Below are 17,452 nucleotides of genomic sequence, written 5' to 3'. Positions count from 1 at the left end.
TTTTTTACATATATCATGTCCGAGTGAATAACGTAATACTAGTATTTTATGAAAAAGGGGAACTCATTTAGGTCTTGAAATAATAGAAAATAAAGCACTACACTTTGGCGGTAGGAAAGTGAAAGGAGGAAAAATTAATTTAGTGGTGGAATAATACAAGATGTAACCAGGAAACCTGTTTTCAAATCCAAGCTTCCCTGAGTGACCAAGTTATGGATTATAGCAAATCACTTTTCTTCACTATGCTTCATTTTCCATGTGGGAAATCTGAGGTATATTGAGACAATTATTTCAGGATACACACTATATAAAACAATTCATGCGTCAATGGTTTATTACACAGTAATGCTGCTCCTCCAACATCATTGGCAACTTACAAAGTACATTCACTGGCAAATATGTCTTAATGATTACATCTATACTAGGGACCTGCCAGTGCCCATATGTGCCTTAAAATGTGAGATTACATTATATTAAGCAACTGCTATTTTGTTTTTGTACCTACCTAAAGCCCACTAAAGCATTAGCCCAATTACAAACTTACATGCATTTTAAAGTAAGACTTGTTTTTTTGTTGTTATTCTGTCGTAAACCGCAGTTTTTAGCTGAACCATTCTAATAAAAGTAGCCTTGCTCTGAATTTTTTTAATAGTCCAAGAGGCAGGAATGGCTGGCGATACATGAATCTGTTTCACCAAGGTTTTCTCTCATTCTTCCTACAATAAAACCTTGGAACCTGCTCATTAATATCCATATGTAGGTTTAATTTTTATTAAACTGCAATTGCCTTCCTTATTTAGAATGCACGCTGGCTATTTTTTGTGTGCATTTAATGCATGGTAGACTTCTATGCACTATCCCCAGAGTCTGTGGCTTCCTTTACATCATATATTGAGTGCGCATTACAAGGTAATATTTGTGTTCACTCAAGGCACTGTTATAAGCAGGGCACAAGTCGTAAAAAAAGAAGTGTGGGGGGGGGGGCGCTGTCACCGGAAGTGACGTCACGGCAGGAAGTGACATCACGAAAGGTGCCGAGCTCTTCGTCCCAGAGGCCAAAGAGTGAAGTCCAGCTGTTCGCGGTAAAATATGTGGGGGGACGCCGTCCACCCGCGTGGTACCCCGACTCGAGCCCTGGGTGGGGGCGTGGTCGTGCTGGCGACCAACATGGCCCCCTGACTCAGGCGCTCTGGAGCTCTCGGACGATGAAGTCCGCCACACCTTGTAACATCACAGCAATTTCAGCCCGCAGGCGAGTGCGGACCAAGCCTGCAACCACATGATGACTGTTAGACACATTCCCATAAGGTACCTACATGCTGGGCTACAATCAATGCGATCGGCTGCAGTTTGAGGTGAGAGACGGGGGTCTCTCTCTTCGTTATTAACTACGCTACCCTGCTGGGCCACATAGTGCTGTGCTTGCGAGCAAGCTATACCTACGCTGCCTAGAGTGCTGCAGTAGAGGGGCCCCTGAATCTAGCTGTAAATACTCATATTTTGCCTACCAACGCCGACATTGCTAGGGTCCACAATATCAATTGGCATACATTACACAATTAGACACAGACACTGGGGCATCACTGACTTCGAATGCTGATATATCTGCTGCCCTGCTAACCTATTATACACGTTTGTATTAAACTTTAGACCCTCCTGGAGGGCAGGCTCTTGGAGACTATCTGCAGGAAATAGCCATGGTTCGGCTGGAGGATGGACAACGTGAGTTCCTTGCAGCACCAATAGATGCAGAAGAGATCAAGCAGGCGATAAAAGATTTAGACAGTGGGCGGGCCCCTGGGTCCGACGGTCTTACCGGGAACTTCTATAAAGCCTACCAAGATGTCCTCGCGCCTCACCTTGTCGAGGTCTACTCTGAAGGTATAGAGAGTGGATCCCTCTCCCCTATAATGCGGGAGGCCACAGTGACCTTATTGCTAAAACCCAGCAAGCCTCTTAATCAGTGCCAGTCTTACAGACTGTTGTCACTACTTAACCATGAATATAAAATCCTCGCTAAAATTTTAGCCACCCGCCTTGCATTACTAGTTGACACTACGTTATGTCCTTTTCAAGCGGGATTAGTCCCCGGCAGACCCACAACACTTAACTAACGGACAGTATTTTCAGTAATAAATCAGATGGAACCGTCGCTTCCAGCAGCAGTGTTATGTTATGTTAAATAGCTTGTAGAGCGCGCAGCTACCCCAGCAAAGGGGTGTCCCGGAGCCAATCACAGTCAAATGGGAAGACCACTAGAAAGGGCAGGAGGACCTAAGGTGACGGGAAAAGATAGGTTTTTATAGCCTTATGGAACGCAAGTAGTTTTTCAAACTGCGAATAGGCAAAGGAGAGAATTCCATAATTTGGCTGCCCGAGTGCGGAAAGCGCGCCCGTACTCTCCTCACCCTCGGAACTATCGGCAAATGTTGGTCCGAAGAAAGGAGTTGGCGGGAGGGAATGTAGGGTGAGAGCAAGGTAGCTAAAATGCCAGACGATGATGAATTCAGGATTTTAAAAGCGAGGCACAGGGACTTGAACTTCACACGTCTAGCCACTGGCAACCAATGTAGTTGGCGGATGGCAGCAGAGGTGGGGCAGGTTCTTGGGAGGCCAAGAGGGATTCTGTCCGCTGCATTCTGGACCCTCTGTAGTCTCGCAACCTCTGACTTGTTGGTCCCCAAGTACAGAGAGCTGGCAAAAGCCAATCTTGATAAAATAGCGGCCTGAATCGGTCAAAGTATCCTAACAATGGTTTAAGCCCCCGCAAAATACAGATACAGGTTCCTGCCACTTTCTTGGTTTGGGCCTGAAAGCTGAGAGCCGAATCCACCCAGACACCCAGATTCTTTACCAGCTGCTTGGGGGTAGGGGCAACACCCAGGGTTGTGGGCCACCAGTGCTCATTCCATAGATTTTCCTCCCGCCCGACCAACAGAACTTCAGTCTTGCTTGTGTTAAGCTGCAGACAGTTGTCGGACATCCATTCTGCAATAGCGAAGAGATCGCTCTGAAACGTGGAGGCATCCTGTGCTAAGTTACCCGAAAGTGCCACCACCAGCTGTGTATCGTCGGCATACGATACTATTGTCAGGCCTCTGCTCCTAGCCACCGCTGCAAGAGGTTGAACGTACAGGTTAAACAATGTAGGACTCAGTGCTGAGCCCTGTGGCACCCCTTGATGAACAATATGGGTCCGTGAGGGGAAAGGGGGGGGACGTCCCCTGGAAGGACCTCTCAGACAGGAAGGAGGTGAACCAGTCAAGGGCAGAGCCCTCGACCCCAACTCCCTAGAGCCGTTGCAACATGATATGGTGGGAGACCGTGTCAAACGCAGCACTGATGTCTAATACAATCAGTGCCGACGTACGTCCCTCATCGAGTGCTGCCCTCAGATGTTCGGTCACTGCTAGGAGGTCGGACTCAGTGCTGTGGCCCGGACGGAAGCCATTCTGAGACTGGTCTAAGATGTTGTTATCTTCCAGAAAGCCTGTCAGAATGGAATTACCATGTGTTTCAGCAATCTTAGAAACCCAAAGCAAGAGAGATATGGGACGGAAGTTCTCCGGTTTGGCTGCGTCCAATGAAGGCTTTTTTAACAAGGGGATCACCCTTGCTTGCTTCCATGTCTTGGGGACAACTGCCTTGGATAGCAACATATTAATTACCTGGCCCAATGGAGACAAGCACGGGTAAAGAGTTCATAAATAGCTCAGGTTTAAGGGGGTCAGCAGGAGAGCCTGATTTCACCTTGCTGCACAGTACACGGAGCTCGTCCTGGGCTATTAACGGGAATGCTGCAAGAGTGTGGGTGGGCCAGGTACTGGGAGCAGGGCCCAGGGATTGAGCAGCTAGTGGGAAGGATTTATAAATGTTCTCCACCTTTTCCACAAAGTAGGTGGCATGAGCCTCGCATTGTTCATCTGATGTCATGCGGGTGCAGGAGGTAACCCTGCCTGTTTAAGGTCAGTCAGTATGCAGAAAACACGTTTAGCTGGGTTCTTACTGCCCCTATGCGTAGTAGACTGCCCGCTCTGACTGGATAGCCCTGTGGTAGTCCTTAATAGCTGCTTGATAGCGTCCTTTAGAGATCAAGTCATAATCCCGCCTCCACACCCGTTCCAGCCTTTTGCAAGCTTTACGCATGTTGGGGAGCTTATCACTGTAGCACGGACTGGACTTAGTATTGCGGCACTTAGACCTCTGGAGCAGGATAAGTATCTCAAGTGGCCACAAGATCCAGTCTGACAGTGCTTTGTCGGCAGCAACAGGGTCATTCGGTAGGTTAGGGGTGCTAGTAGACAGAAGGGCATGAAATTGCTCGGTTTTTAATTTGTGCCATGGACGTCTGCAGGAAAAGTACTGAGCCGCCTTCTGAGCGTGCTCTACCCCCGTAAGGGTCATAGGTATTAGATAATGGTCCGACCAGCATGGTGGAACAGGGAGGTCAATTGTGAGGGAGCAGAGAATCAAGAAAACTGGGTCCAGCAAATGGCCAGCACAGTGAGTGGGGCCTTGAACCACTTGAATTAACTGACATGCCTCGAAGTCAGCCAAGAAGATACCTATTTCCGGATCTAAAAGGCTGTCCAAGTGCAAGTTCAGGTCAGGTAAAATTGGCAGCTCTCATAACCAATGTACTAGCTATCTCTGTAAGTGCAGTCCTGAACTCTTTAGAGTGGCCTGGGGGCTGGTAGATCAGAAGACCAGACAGAGTAAAGCCAGCATTGAAGGAAATCCCAAAACGTGCAAACTCACAGCCAGCCAGGGCCATTTTGGCAAAGGAACAGGTGTAACAGGTTTTAAAAATAACTGCAATTCCACCTCCCCTAGTGTCTCAATTAAGAGTCATGATATTAAAACCCTGGGGAAGTGCCAGACCGGGCTGAGCCACAGTTTCGGTAGACAGCTAGGTTTCCGTTAAGAAAGAACGTCCGGGGATTCATCTTGCAGTAACTCGTGAACATTGAGATAGTGCTTCACTAAAGAGCGACAATTGAGACTGAGGATTTTAACATTATGTCTAGAAGAGGTGTGCTTCGTAATAGAAGGGCGAGTATCCCACGCGCTGAAGCCGCAGCTTAAGCAGCAGAAAGGGCCCTCTGGCACTACACCCTGGAGATGTCTGGCTGATAGCCATCAATTTGCCGCGAGAATATATAAACCTGCGTCTAATTAGACCGACAGCGTGACCGGCGCCTGGCATTGGCCAGGCGCGGACGCTTGCCTTCGGCACGCCCCCGGAAACAAGTCACCACCCTCCACTCAATCGGCAGCCTGCCGCGGTGGACCGGGGCGGTGAGAGAACAGTAAAAGGTAAGATGCCAATTTAGAGAGAGCACAAGGAGTTAGCGCGCCATACACAGCGGGTTTTACAAAGTTTAAAAGCAAAAACAGCACGTTTTATAGCGTTTAAAAGCAGGTAAGAAACAGTATTGTTTTAAAACCAAGTCAGGCAGTGTTTAAAACAGCATAAAATCAACAGTGTTACGGGAATGCCGGTGGCCTCACCATAGACCATAGTGGTTATGCTGGGTTCGGCAAAAGCATTTGATTCATTAGAGTGGTCTTTTTTATATGCAGTACTGCAAAAATTGGGGATACCCATCGGATATTTAAAACTGATCTGCCTATTATACTCCCACCCAGTGTCCTAACTCCGGGTAAACGTGACAATCACAACACAATTTCCGCTCACGCGTGGCACAAGGCAGGGATGTCCGCTAATATTTATTGTCGCAATGGACCCACTTGCCCGACATATCCAGGAGCGCCACCTTCATCGGGGTTTACAACTCCATATTGGCCCCAACGTTTATTTATACTATCTAGTAGCACAGACACACTTTTCATACTTTTGGTACCACCCGGATGCTCGCATACAATACCTCAGACCCGAGCGATCCCAGATACATCCAAACTTACTTCCAACAATTCTGCCCCTAGGCCTTCCGCGTCACCCCACTGAGATGGAATCAATGGCAACAGCTTGCTGGTGCTTGGACTAAATTACGACGCTACTTGCAATGTGACTTCTATACTCCCCACACATACCTTTAGTTGACAACCCATGGTTGCCTCCTACCACTGAAACCCTTACTAAAAAAACACTAGACAAATATAGGCTACGGACTGTTGGGGGCTTACTCAAGGATTCCCGCCCACGCATGATTGCCAAATTGACGTCCAGGGGGTACGGTACATATATGGATAGTTTTCACCTCCATAGGGTGAGGAGTGCCCTGCTGAGCGTCTTACCGGACACAGGTACCGATAGATTTTCCTTCTCTCACACTGGTCATTAACTCTACAGACTGCACCCACCTGGTCTCCATTGGAAGCTGACTTTGCGCATCTGGCCTGGAACTGTGTAGTTATTCAGACATACTGGGGGGAGATGTTCCACCACCTGTCACTCATGGTCGAGCAAATCTTGCATCCTACACCACTGATGGCATTGTTGGGATATGTTAAGCCTATTAAAATGTGCATTAGATGGTTCACAGCAATAGCCCTTCTGAATTGGGGTAGACCACACCCACCAACAATAAAAAAGTGGCTTTGGGATCTTCTCTATTGCAACACAACGAGTGACGATTATGCCACACTATTGCCTGAGACCTCAAGGCCTCAAGGCCCGGGTCATATGGCTGCCACTCAAGGATTACTTACAAGTTCACCCTCTGGATGAAGCATCGGAGTGAACTGGGAACAATCTCTGGCGACACTATACACGGCTGGGTTTGTCTGGACAAATAACCTGCTAGTGGTAGTCCGGGTGGTGCACACAATATACTTAACTATAACATGCTAGTGATATTATTTAATCTGCTGTGATACAATATGATCGATGTGATTTATACTGTACTATTTGATTTCAATGCTCCCATGTTTTTGTTTGGTTAATACTTAGCAACTGCTATATATTCTGCCACATAAACCATCAACATAGCAGACAATTCGTTGTCTGATGTATTGTCTATTTGGTTGTTTGTTGGATAAATACAATTAAAAAAGATTCATTTTTTTGAAAAGGACATATGTGGTGTTGAATAGTACAAGTTTAAAAACATTATGTTGTAACATGTCAATATAGTAATGTACAGTAATACAATCTAATGCACTACAGTGAAACAAAAGCGTTTAAGCAGAATACATTTTTTTAACTAGAAAGAGTCCCTATCATAGTTGTCATTTACTTTGATTGTTTGATTGCTTAGTGTGTCTTCTGGCACTTATACACAATCCAGACTCGTGGCTCGGCTCCCTCTATGGATTTGCTGGCTGGCCCACCTCTACAGGGTATATTCTAATCATTGTATAATGGAATCCAATTTTTAAGCTTGTTTTACAGATCCTACTCACCTTCTCGCACATTTCATCAGCAGACCCTGAGATGAACAGAGTCGGATGTTTAACGAGAAGTAAATCCTCAGTGCGAAGCTTGCTCGGATCCTTTACTGGATGGAGTGGGTATGACAGGCATATCAGACCTCGAACAAAGCTCCAATCAGCTTCATCTTCACGCAACTTGCTCACAATAGCAGCAGCAGCCCGCGATCCCATTGAACGGCCTAGGAAACGTACAAATTCATATATATTGAAAACAGTAAACATTGTTGCCAAGTCTGTATGTTTCCTTTGTTGAAACAAATTACTAATACATAAAAAATGCAGTAAATTTTCTGTGAACAAGGAACATTGTAGCAAAGATCAACACAAGACTGTGGTGCAATCCGCAGTTCCTCTCAGAACCTACAGAGATCAACTGCGGAGTGCCCATGGGATCCTCCCTGAGCCCCACCTGCCATGTCTAGAACCACGGACTCAACATAATCTCATACACCGATAACACACAGCTGATCCTCTCCCTCACTAACGACCCACAGCCGCCAGAATCAAATTCCACAGCGGGATGAAGGCCGTTGACACCTGGATGAAAGATAGCTGCCTCAAGCTCAACTCATACAAGACCAAAGTACTCATCCTAGGACCACCCCCTCAGCATGGGACAACTCCTGGGGGCCTGCCACACTGGGAACACCCCCACCCTCAACGGACCACGCATGTAACCTCGGCCTCATACTGGACTCCTTGATCACAATGACCTGCCAGATCAACACCATATCCTCATCTTGCTTCCACACACTCCACCTGCTTTGAAAGACCTTCTGATGGAGCCCCACAGAACCCAGAAAGACGGTCACCCACACACTCATCCCCAGCAGACTCGAATACCGCAACGACCTCCATCTACCCCGGTATCACCCAGAAACTCCTCATGATACTAAAGAATGTTCAAAACACCACAGCCAAACTGGTCCTTAACATCCCCTTCCACAGCTACATTACCAAACACCTTCAAGAACTCCACTGGCAACCTGTCAACAAAAGAATCAGCTTCAAGCTCCTCAGACATGCCTGCAAAGCTCACCACGACGCAGGACCAGCATATCTGAACCACGCCTCTTATTCCACATACCCACTAGACACCTTCGCTCCCACAAGACCAAAACCAGAGAAGATCCTTCACCCACCTCGCCACCAAGATCTGGAACACCCTGCCTCTCTACCTCAAGCAAGCTCTGCAGCTGACCCAATTCAGGAAGGATCTCAAGACCTCGCTTTCTAAACCCCTGATTGATTCATTGGTTGAGAGATGCTCTTTGATTGCTTATTCACATCTTACACTGGCAACATGATGGGCACCTATAAGTCAGACATGGATATATGTGCATGCACACTAACCACTTTTTTAAATGAATTTTTCATGCAAAGATTGCTACAACACAGAGTACAGTTCACAGGATAGCCTTTTCAATACATTAGTAGGAGTCCATGTTGCACAGGTTATGAATGGGTATGCTTATTTCAAGATTCACACTGGAGTCATTTTGACATCAGGATCGGTAGTACAAGCTATACAATGACAACTTAAAAAATCTAGTAACAGAATAAACTGAGCTAAGTAAGTATAATTATCCTGCTGGTTTTGCAAAATATTTTCCCCAAGACTAAATGAACAAGTTACTTACCTTCGGTAACGCTTTTTCTGGTAGATACAGTATCTGCCTGTGGATTCCTCACCTTGTGAATATCCCCTTGCGTCAGCAACATTCGGAAATTCTTTTCGTAGCTTCGCGCCGACGTGGACTTGGACGTCATAGAGGCACGGCATCGCACGCGACTCCGCTGACGTCACCGACGCCTATATTAGGCCCACGCTGGCGTGATGACATCAGTTCCGCCCTTTTTTCTGTGCCTTCGAGGCACACGGACGGACCAATGACAGTAGATATATACATAGTATACACAGTATATAATAACCAAGGTAAAACACACAGTGCAAAGTAAATATAAGAAAACATTTGAAATAAAACATTTTCCTTGACCATAAAATATTTACAACACAGATACCCTGGTAAAGAAGAGCAGACAATGGGGAGGCGGGTGGGATAGTGAGGAATCCACAGGCAGATACTGTATCTACCAGAAAAAGCATTACCGAAGGTAAGTAACTTGTTCTTCTGATAGATACATCTGCCGTGTGGATTCCTCACCTTGTGAAGAGAGTCCCACAGCAGTCCCCACTCCCGGAGGAGGGTGTCCACTCTTCTAGACCAGGAAATCCTGAAGAACAGAGCGTGCAAAGTGACCGTCCCGCCTCACCTCGGAATCCAAGCAGTAATGCTTCGCGAAAGTGTGGAGGGAAGACCAAGTTGCCGCCCTACAAATGTCTTCTACAGGAACACCTCTAGCCAAAGCAGAGGTTGAAGATTTAGCTCTTGTAGAATGAGCCCTTATACCCTCTGGAGGTTCCTTACCGGCCAAAGAGTAGCAGATCTTTATACAGAGGACGATCCATCTTGACAAAGTTATTTTATGGACCGCTCTTCCTCTCTTGCAGCCAGCAAAGCCAATGAAGAGCTGGTCATCCAACCGACAGTCTTTAGATCTGTCCAGGTAAAAAGACACCGCCCTCTTGGGGTCCAGACTGTGTAATCTCTCCTCCTCCTTGGAAGGGTGTGGGGGAGGATAAAAGGTAGGAAGGGTAACAGATTGACCAAGGTGGAAAGGAGTCACCACCTTAGGCAGAAAAGCAGCCCTGGTCCTAAGAACCATTCGATCAGCATGAATGGTCAAGAAAGGGGGCTTGGAACTAAGAGCTTGAAGCTCACTTACCCTCCTTGCCGAGGTTATCGCAACGAGGAAAACTGTCTTAAGAGTCAAAAGCCTCATAGGACATTTGTGAAGAGGCTCAAAGGGAGCACCCATCAAAAAGGTCAAAACAAGTTTAAGTCCCACTGAGGCACAATAAAAGGAGTAGGAGGGAACTTATTCGTGAGGCCCTTCAAAAACCTTAAAACTACAGGAGATTTAAAAAGAGATGGCTGGTCAGGCAAGCAGAGAAATGCCGACAACGCTGAAAGATAGCCCTTCACTTTGTCAACAGCAAGCCCCTGTTGCGCCAGAGAAAGGGCAAACTGGAGAACATCAGACAAATGGGCTCTCAAAGGGTCTATAGACTTCTCCCCACACCAAGTGACAAATTTCGACCACCTATAAGAATAGATGGACTTAGTGGAGTCACGCCTGGCTGACAAGATGATATCCACCACGTCAGGCGGGAGAGAAAAAGAACTCAGGTTGCCCCGTTCAATCTCCAGGCATGAAGGTGTAAGGTCTGGAGGTAGGGGTGTAGAACCTGCCCCTCCATCTGGGAGAGGAGATCTGCCCTGTGAGGGAGACGGAGCGGCGGGTGAGAGGAGAGGTGGAGAAGGTCTGAGTACCACACCCTTCTTGGCCAATCCGGGGCGATCAATATAACTTGGGCCCGGTCTTGGCGAATTTTCCTCAGAACCCGAGGAATCAAAGGTATGGGAGGAAACGCATAAAGGAGTTGAGAAACCCAACTCAACTGAAACGCGTCCCCCAAGGCTCCCTGCATCGGAAACTGGAGGCTGCAGAATGACGGGCAGTGAGCATTCTCGCGAGTGGCGAACAGGTCCACCTGAGGAGTTCCCCACATCCGAAAGACGTGACGAACCACCTCCGGGTGAAGCCTCCACTCGTGGTCGGCAGAGAACTGTCGACTGAGACTGTCCGCACGAACGTTCTGAACTCCGGCCAGATGATTTGCCACCAGACAAATCTGATGGTTCTGAACCCAGGACCAGAGACGCAGAGCCTCTCTGCAGAGACACTGCGACCCCACTCCTCCCTGCTTGTTGATGTACCACATTGCGGTCGTGTTGTCCGTTAGGACCTGAACCGACTGACCGCGAAGGGTAGGGAGGAAGGCCTTGAGCGCCAGACGTATCGCCCGCAACTCTAGAAGGTTGATATGAAGCATCCTTTCCTCCGGAGACCAAAGACTCTTGACCCCCAGGTCCCCCAGATGAGCACCCCACCCTAGAGTGGATGCATCCGTTATTCCGTGGCCACCGATGGAGGAAGTTGAAAAGGCTTTCCTTGCGACAGATTGCCTTCCACGCTCCACCAAGACAGATCCGCTGCAGTTTCTCTGGAGATCCTCACTGACTCCCTGAGATCTCCGTTGTGCTGATACCACTGCCTTCGGAGGCACCACTGGAGTGCCCTCATGTGCCAGCGTGCATGGTTGACCAACAGAATGCAAGAAGCCATCAGACCGAGCAGACGTAAGACCTTCAGGACTGGAACAACCGCTCCATTGAAGAATAAAGGAATCATTTCCTGTATGTCGCGAATCCTTTGAGGAGGGAATGCACGACATATAGTAGTGTCCAGTACCGCACCTATGAACAGGTTGTGCTGGGAGGGCACCAGGTGAGACTTGGGTACATTTATCGAAAAACCCAACCAGTGCAACAAATGAGCTGTCTCTTGCAGATGAAGGAGCACCTTCTCTGGCGACTCCGCTTTGATCAGCCAGTTGTCCAGATACGGGAATACAGGAATCCCCGACCTCCTGAGATGTGCTGCCACCACTGCCATCACCTTGGTGAAGACTCGAGGCGCAGTAGTAAGACCAAACGGAAGGACCGCAAACTGGTAGTGTTGCGAACCAACCGTAAAACGGAGATACTTTCTGTGCGACTTCAAGATGGGAATATGAAAATACGCATCCTGCAAGTCGATCGACACCATCCAGTCCTCTTGCAGCAGCGCTTGAAGAACCTGTGCAAGAGTGAGCATCTTGAACTTTTCCTGCTTCAGGTAAAGGTTCAAGATCCTGAGGTCCAGGATTGGACGAAGCCTGCCATCCTTCTTGGGGATCAGAAAATACCGGGAGTAGCATCCCTGACCCCTCTCCTGCTCCGGAACCACCTCTATCGCACCCTTTCTGAACAGTGCCAGGACTTCTTCCTGCAAGAGAAGCAGGTGGTCCTCCTAACAAAAACCCTGGCAAGGAGGGTAATTTGGGGGAAACTACCGAAAGGGAAGAGCATACCCATTCCCCACGAGATTGAGAACCCAAAGATCCGATGTTATCAATTCCCAATCTCGTAGGAAATGGGTAAGCCGACCCCCCACCGGTGCCAGATGATCCGGAATGGCGGATCTAGGGCTGCTGTGCTGCGTTGGCAGGGGGCTGTGACGGGGAAGAGGAGGAAGAGGAGGAGATTTGACGGCCTCGAGAACGGGCTCTTTGTTTGCCCCTATAAGACCTGTACAGCGTGTTTTGCTGCTGCTGCGTAGACTTGTAGGATCGAAAGGAAGATCTGCTAAATCCTCTAGTACGCCTTCCAAAAGTGCCTCTGGTCTGAAGGCCCAACGACTAGGCTGTCGCCCTGCTGTCTTTAAAACGTTCTAAAGCAGCGTCTGCCTTTTTGCCAAACAAACCAGATCCGTCGAACGGGAGATCCAACAACGTAGATTGGACATCTGAAGAAAACTCACTCGACTTCAGCCACGCAGCTCTCCTCGTAGCTACAGAAGAGCCCATGACCCTTGCCACAGAGTCCGCCGTGTCCAAACCCACTCTGAATCACCTGTCTTGCTGCAGCCTGAGTGTCAGAGATAACCTCCTGGAAGTCTTTTCCATCCCCCTCCGACAACTTGGGTACCAACTGCTTTACAGTGTCCATAAGGGCATAAATATAACGCCCCATCAGGCAGGTCGCATTCGTGGACTTCAGCGCCATACTAGCGGAGGAGAAAATCTTTTTAGCAGCCTGATCCTGCTTTCTCGACTCTTTTTCAGTTGGAACCTGAGGAAAAGTTCCTGTTGATCAGGCAGCCTGCACCACCAAACTCTCAGGCAGAGGATGAGTGGATACAAATTCTGGGTCATCTGGAGCAGCCCTGGACCTTCTGGCAACAGCCCTAGACACAGCAGAAGCTGACAAGGGTTTCTTCCAAACCTGTAAAATAGGATATTTAATAGTATCATTAAAGGGCAGTAATGGTTCAGTCACCGATGATGGAGAGTGAACAACCTCTGTGAGAAGATTAGACTTGAACTCAGCAGTAGGTAAAGCAATGTTCAACAAATTTGCAGCCTTCTTGATCACAACGTGGTAAGGAGCCACATCTTTAGAGGGTTCGTCTGTTACTGAAACCAAATCCCACTCAGGGGACAGTTCAAGGCCACTGGCCACCGAAAGATCCTCAAAAGGGTCCTCAGGATCCTGTAGCTCACCCTCCTCCAAATATTCCTCACGATAGTTCTCTTCTTCCATCAGCCTCTGGGCTTCACGCCTCGACCTGTGCTTCACATTCAAAGCCGCCGGATCCATTGTCGACTCCGTCGAAGCCGGAGCCGGAGCCGAGTCCGACACCGGACGAGGAAGAATTCCACGACGTCGTTTGGGGTTCGGCATCAGGGATGATGGAATCGGCGTCGAAGGATTCGGCGGCGGCGACTTCGGCGTCGATGGCTTCGGAGTCGAAGGCCTCGCCAGGGTCGGAAAATGCCAATGCGTCGCCAGAGCTGCATAAAGGGCGCAGGAGCATAGGTTTGGGGGACACCCAGACCAAATGCCATCGGACCCGTGGGACCAACAGGAACCCCAGAGGGGTACATAGCCCTGGAGTAAATACCATACATCGCATTTAGAAAATGCGTCGGATCCTGACCTGGAGCCGGGAAGGTTGGGTACGAACCCCCAGACGGCTCTTGAGGGCGTGCAGTCGATACGACGTCGACCTCCTCTTCAGGCTGGTGCACCGGAGTCGACAGACCTTCGGGCAACGGAGCCTCTCCCTCTCCAATCATCTCCTCCTCACCTTCATCCTCCCGATCCGGAGAATGGGATGGAACCGGAGATGGATTCGTTGTCTGCTTCGGTGAACCTGGCGAATTCGCATGCGACACCTTACCTCCGGCGTCCTGTTCTTCCGAAGCCGAAGACACCACTTCTTTCTCAACCAGCTTTACCTGCGACTTCGGCTTAGAACCCGAATCTTTCTTCGAACGATGTCGGGATTCATGAGACCTCTTCTTATGCTTTTTTTTTTAAGATCTTGAAGCATGGGCCGAGGACAAATCGGAACGCGACCTCGAGTGAGATCTTGACCTCGAGCGTCGAGTCCGCGACCTCGATTTCTTCTCCTTATTTCCTTTAAGCTTTGCAACAATAAGCTTAGCTTCTCTCTCCCGGAGGGCCTTTGGAGTCATCTTCTTACAAGATCGGCAGTCTTCGACATCGTGGTTGGAGCTAAGACACCATAAACAACATTCATGCGGATCCGTAATGGACATGGTCTTGCCGCATTCTCCACAGGCTTTAAAACCAGTCCTCTTCGAAGACATGTCGAAAGAGGAGACAAAGTAACACCAACAATACAAACTAACAAAGTTACTGTAAAAGCTACGGACGATCCCTAGAAAACCGTTAGCGTCGACGACGCGGAAAAAAGGGAACTGATGTCATCACGCCGGCGTGGGCCTATTATAGGCGTCGGTGACGTCAGCGGATTCACGTGCGATGCCGTGCCTCTATGACGTCCAAGTCCACGCCGGCGCGAAGCTACGAAAAGAATTTCCGAATGTTGCTGACGCGAGGGGATATTCACAAGGTGAAGAATCCACACGGCAGATGTATCTATCAGAAATGATATCGAATACAATGTGGATGGGGACCACCCAAACTCAGGAGAAACTCAATTCGAGAAGGGACGGAATTAATTATGATGTATCGGTTTAGTCAACTGATTTACGTTGTATATAGATTTTCACTTATGGATCATCATCGAAAGGAGAATTACCCTGCCATCATGCTAGAGTATTTGCATTGCCAAGACTTTAACGCCCCAAGCCTGAGCAATCTCATATTTTGAACACTTTTACTAGCCTCAGGTCTCAATGCCGTTTCCTCAAAGTCAAACACACAGCATACAAATTTAAAAACAAAGAAACAGCGAGACGCAGGGTGGAAATATATTATACAGCACAGCGGACGAGAAGGTTGTGCCACACTGAGCATGAAGAAAATATAAAAAAAATAGATAAAGCGCTGCGGACGTGAAGCATGAGCCGCGCTGAGGCAGTGAAAGACAAGGAAAAAAGGAGTCCCCAAAGGGACACATAAACACCTAAAGCATAAGGATACAGAACTTGGCTGGAGCTAAATGGGTGGAAACAGGAAACCAAAATGCATTCCTTCAACAAATCAGAATAAAGAATGGATGAAGGACAATGCGGGCAGCTAATAGCAAGAAGATGGGCAGACTAGAAGTCCACAGACTGATTAGAGCAGGTCTCAAGGAGACAGACCATGCGCTGCCTAGTCTCGACCTAAAAAGGAGAAACTCCAGTAGAAAGCAATGGGGACTCTGAGGCACTAAGAGCTGATATTGACAGGTGATAAAAGTGGTGATTGATAATCAGTGGTGACAACATCCAAGGGATGCCTCAAAGGGAGGTCTGGGGGGATTCAGCAGATTCCCTTTAGGATTCATAGATCTAGCCTCCTGGTGAACAAGAGGAGAGTATGGAGTAAGAACTACAGAAAAACAAACCTTGATGTCATACTGGGGCATTTGAGCAAAGAAGGGGTTTCTATGAAAACCTACTGCCAGGTGAGCTCTGGCAGTGTCCCATCTGCAGAGGCCTTGGTGGTCAACCCTCAACAGCAGCAGCCTAGGTATTTTTCTGCAACAAGTTATACAGAATCACTGCCTGGACCTCATTTGTCCGCTTTGAATGAACCTTTTATCACAATTACCTGTTTTCATTTTCTTGTCATATCGAAGCCTCGGTCCTCCAGCTTCGCCTTTGGAACCTCCTGTGTCATAATTTGGCTTTTATTTGCGGTCTGTTAATGTACTTGTATTTCCTTGCAAAGTTGACAGGACTGGTTTTATTGTTTATTTTCTCAATCATTTTAGCTCATTTATTTTGAAAGTTTGAATCTTTCTTGGGCCTGTTTCCTACCTAGGAATGGCCAACCTACCCTACTGGGTGAACCGGCTCCTGGTGACTTCTCTGCCATCTCCTCCCCTCTGGAGCAAAGTCTTGCCCTCCCTATGGGGACCTTAAAATGGCAGCGTCAGTGCAGACTAGCAACGGAGCACAAAGGACCACCAACCTGCTTACTACTCAGCTTTTCTGCATAATCTTAGAGCTACCATTTCCTCGAAAACTGCACAATACCCCAACCCTCTAAAGTAAAGGGGAGATTCAGCTGCCGCAATTGCAAATTTTCCTTTCCTTCTGCATAACCTCCAGACTCCATCCCACCCTCACCCTTGTCTGGCCTAGGCCACTACCATTTCCACAAGACCATCAAACCTACCGGCCTATCATGCCTCCAAATTATGTTGGCTCCATTCCCAAACATCAAATGAATTGAGGGACCTCTTACACTGTCAGACTCCAGGCTTACTTTTCACTACTGAAACTTGGCTCAATAACTTTTTAAATCTAGATATCGCCATTGACATACCCTCTGGATACAAAATCGCTAGACAAAACAGACACCACAAACCCAGAGGTGGCGTTGCCATCAGTTACAAAGACATTCTTACTCTCTCTGTCCTCAATTCCACGTAAACGATTGGTTAGAATACCTTACTTGTGAACTAGCATCTAAGAAGTCCCTCCCCCGTGCTGCACCCCTCTTTATAGGCCCTCTGGCTCCAGAAAATACTTCAGTTCCAAACCTGCAGACCTGCTGGCCCCTGTCACCCCGCAATAGCACAATCTGATTTTCCTGGGTGATTCCCATTTAGGCATGCCCATAAACTAGACAACTGTATTGTTCTTGATGACTTGGCCACTCTGGGTCTTCAGCAACTAGTCTCTAGCCCCAAGCACTCAGTAAGACATACACTCGACCTCATCTTTTCTAACATATTCCTCTTTCCCCTACTCAACCAGTGACAAGCTCGAATCACTTCTTATTCACCTTTAAATTCCATGCTCACTGTCCCTGTCCCAGGTTGACTAGGGCAAACAAACACTCACCTCCACATCCCAGAAACATCTCTTCTTTCAAACTCGGGGAAGTTCTTACCACCTCCCCCA

At 48.0% G+C, this 17,452-nt stretch overlaps 1 protein-coding gene across 2 annotated transcripts in view; it reads right to left on the bottom strand.

Moving 5' to 3' along the window:
• The window catches only part of TEX30 (testis expressed 30), a 232,775-nt gene that overhangs the window by 17,017 nt on the left and 198,306 nt on the right, over nucleotides 1–17,452 (bottom strand). For both annotated transcript variants that reach the window (XM_078657504.1, XM_078657505.1), the window contains one exon: nucleotides 7,366–7,574. In XM_078657504.1, coding sequence (XP_078513630.1) covers nucleotides 7,366–7,574 — 209 coding nt within the window. The remainder of the gene's footprint in view (nucleotides 1–7,365; nucleotides 7,575–17,452) is intronic.

Source organism: Lissotriton helveticus, chromosome 8 (genome assembly GCF_964261635.1).
Source record: "Lissotriton helveticus chromosome 8, aLisHel1.1, whole genome shotgun sequence".
Taxonomy (NCBI): Eukaryota; Metazoa; Chordata; class Amphibia; order Caudata; family Salamandridae; genus Lissotriton; species Lissotriton helveticus.
Note: the sequence above shows the minus strand (reverse complement) of the source record. Positions and strands in the feature narration are given on the sequence as shown.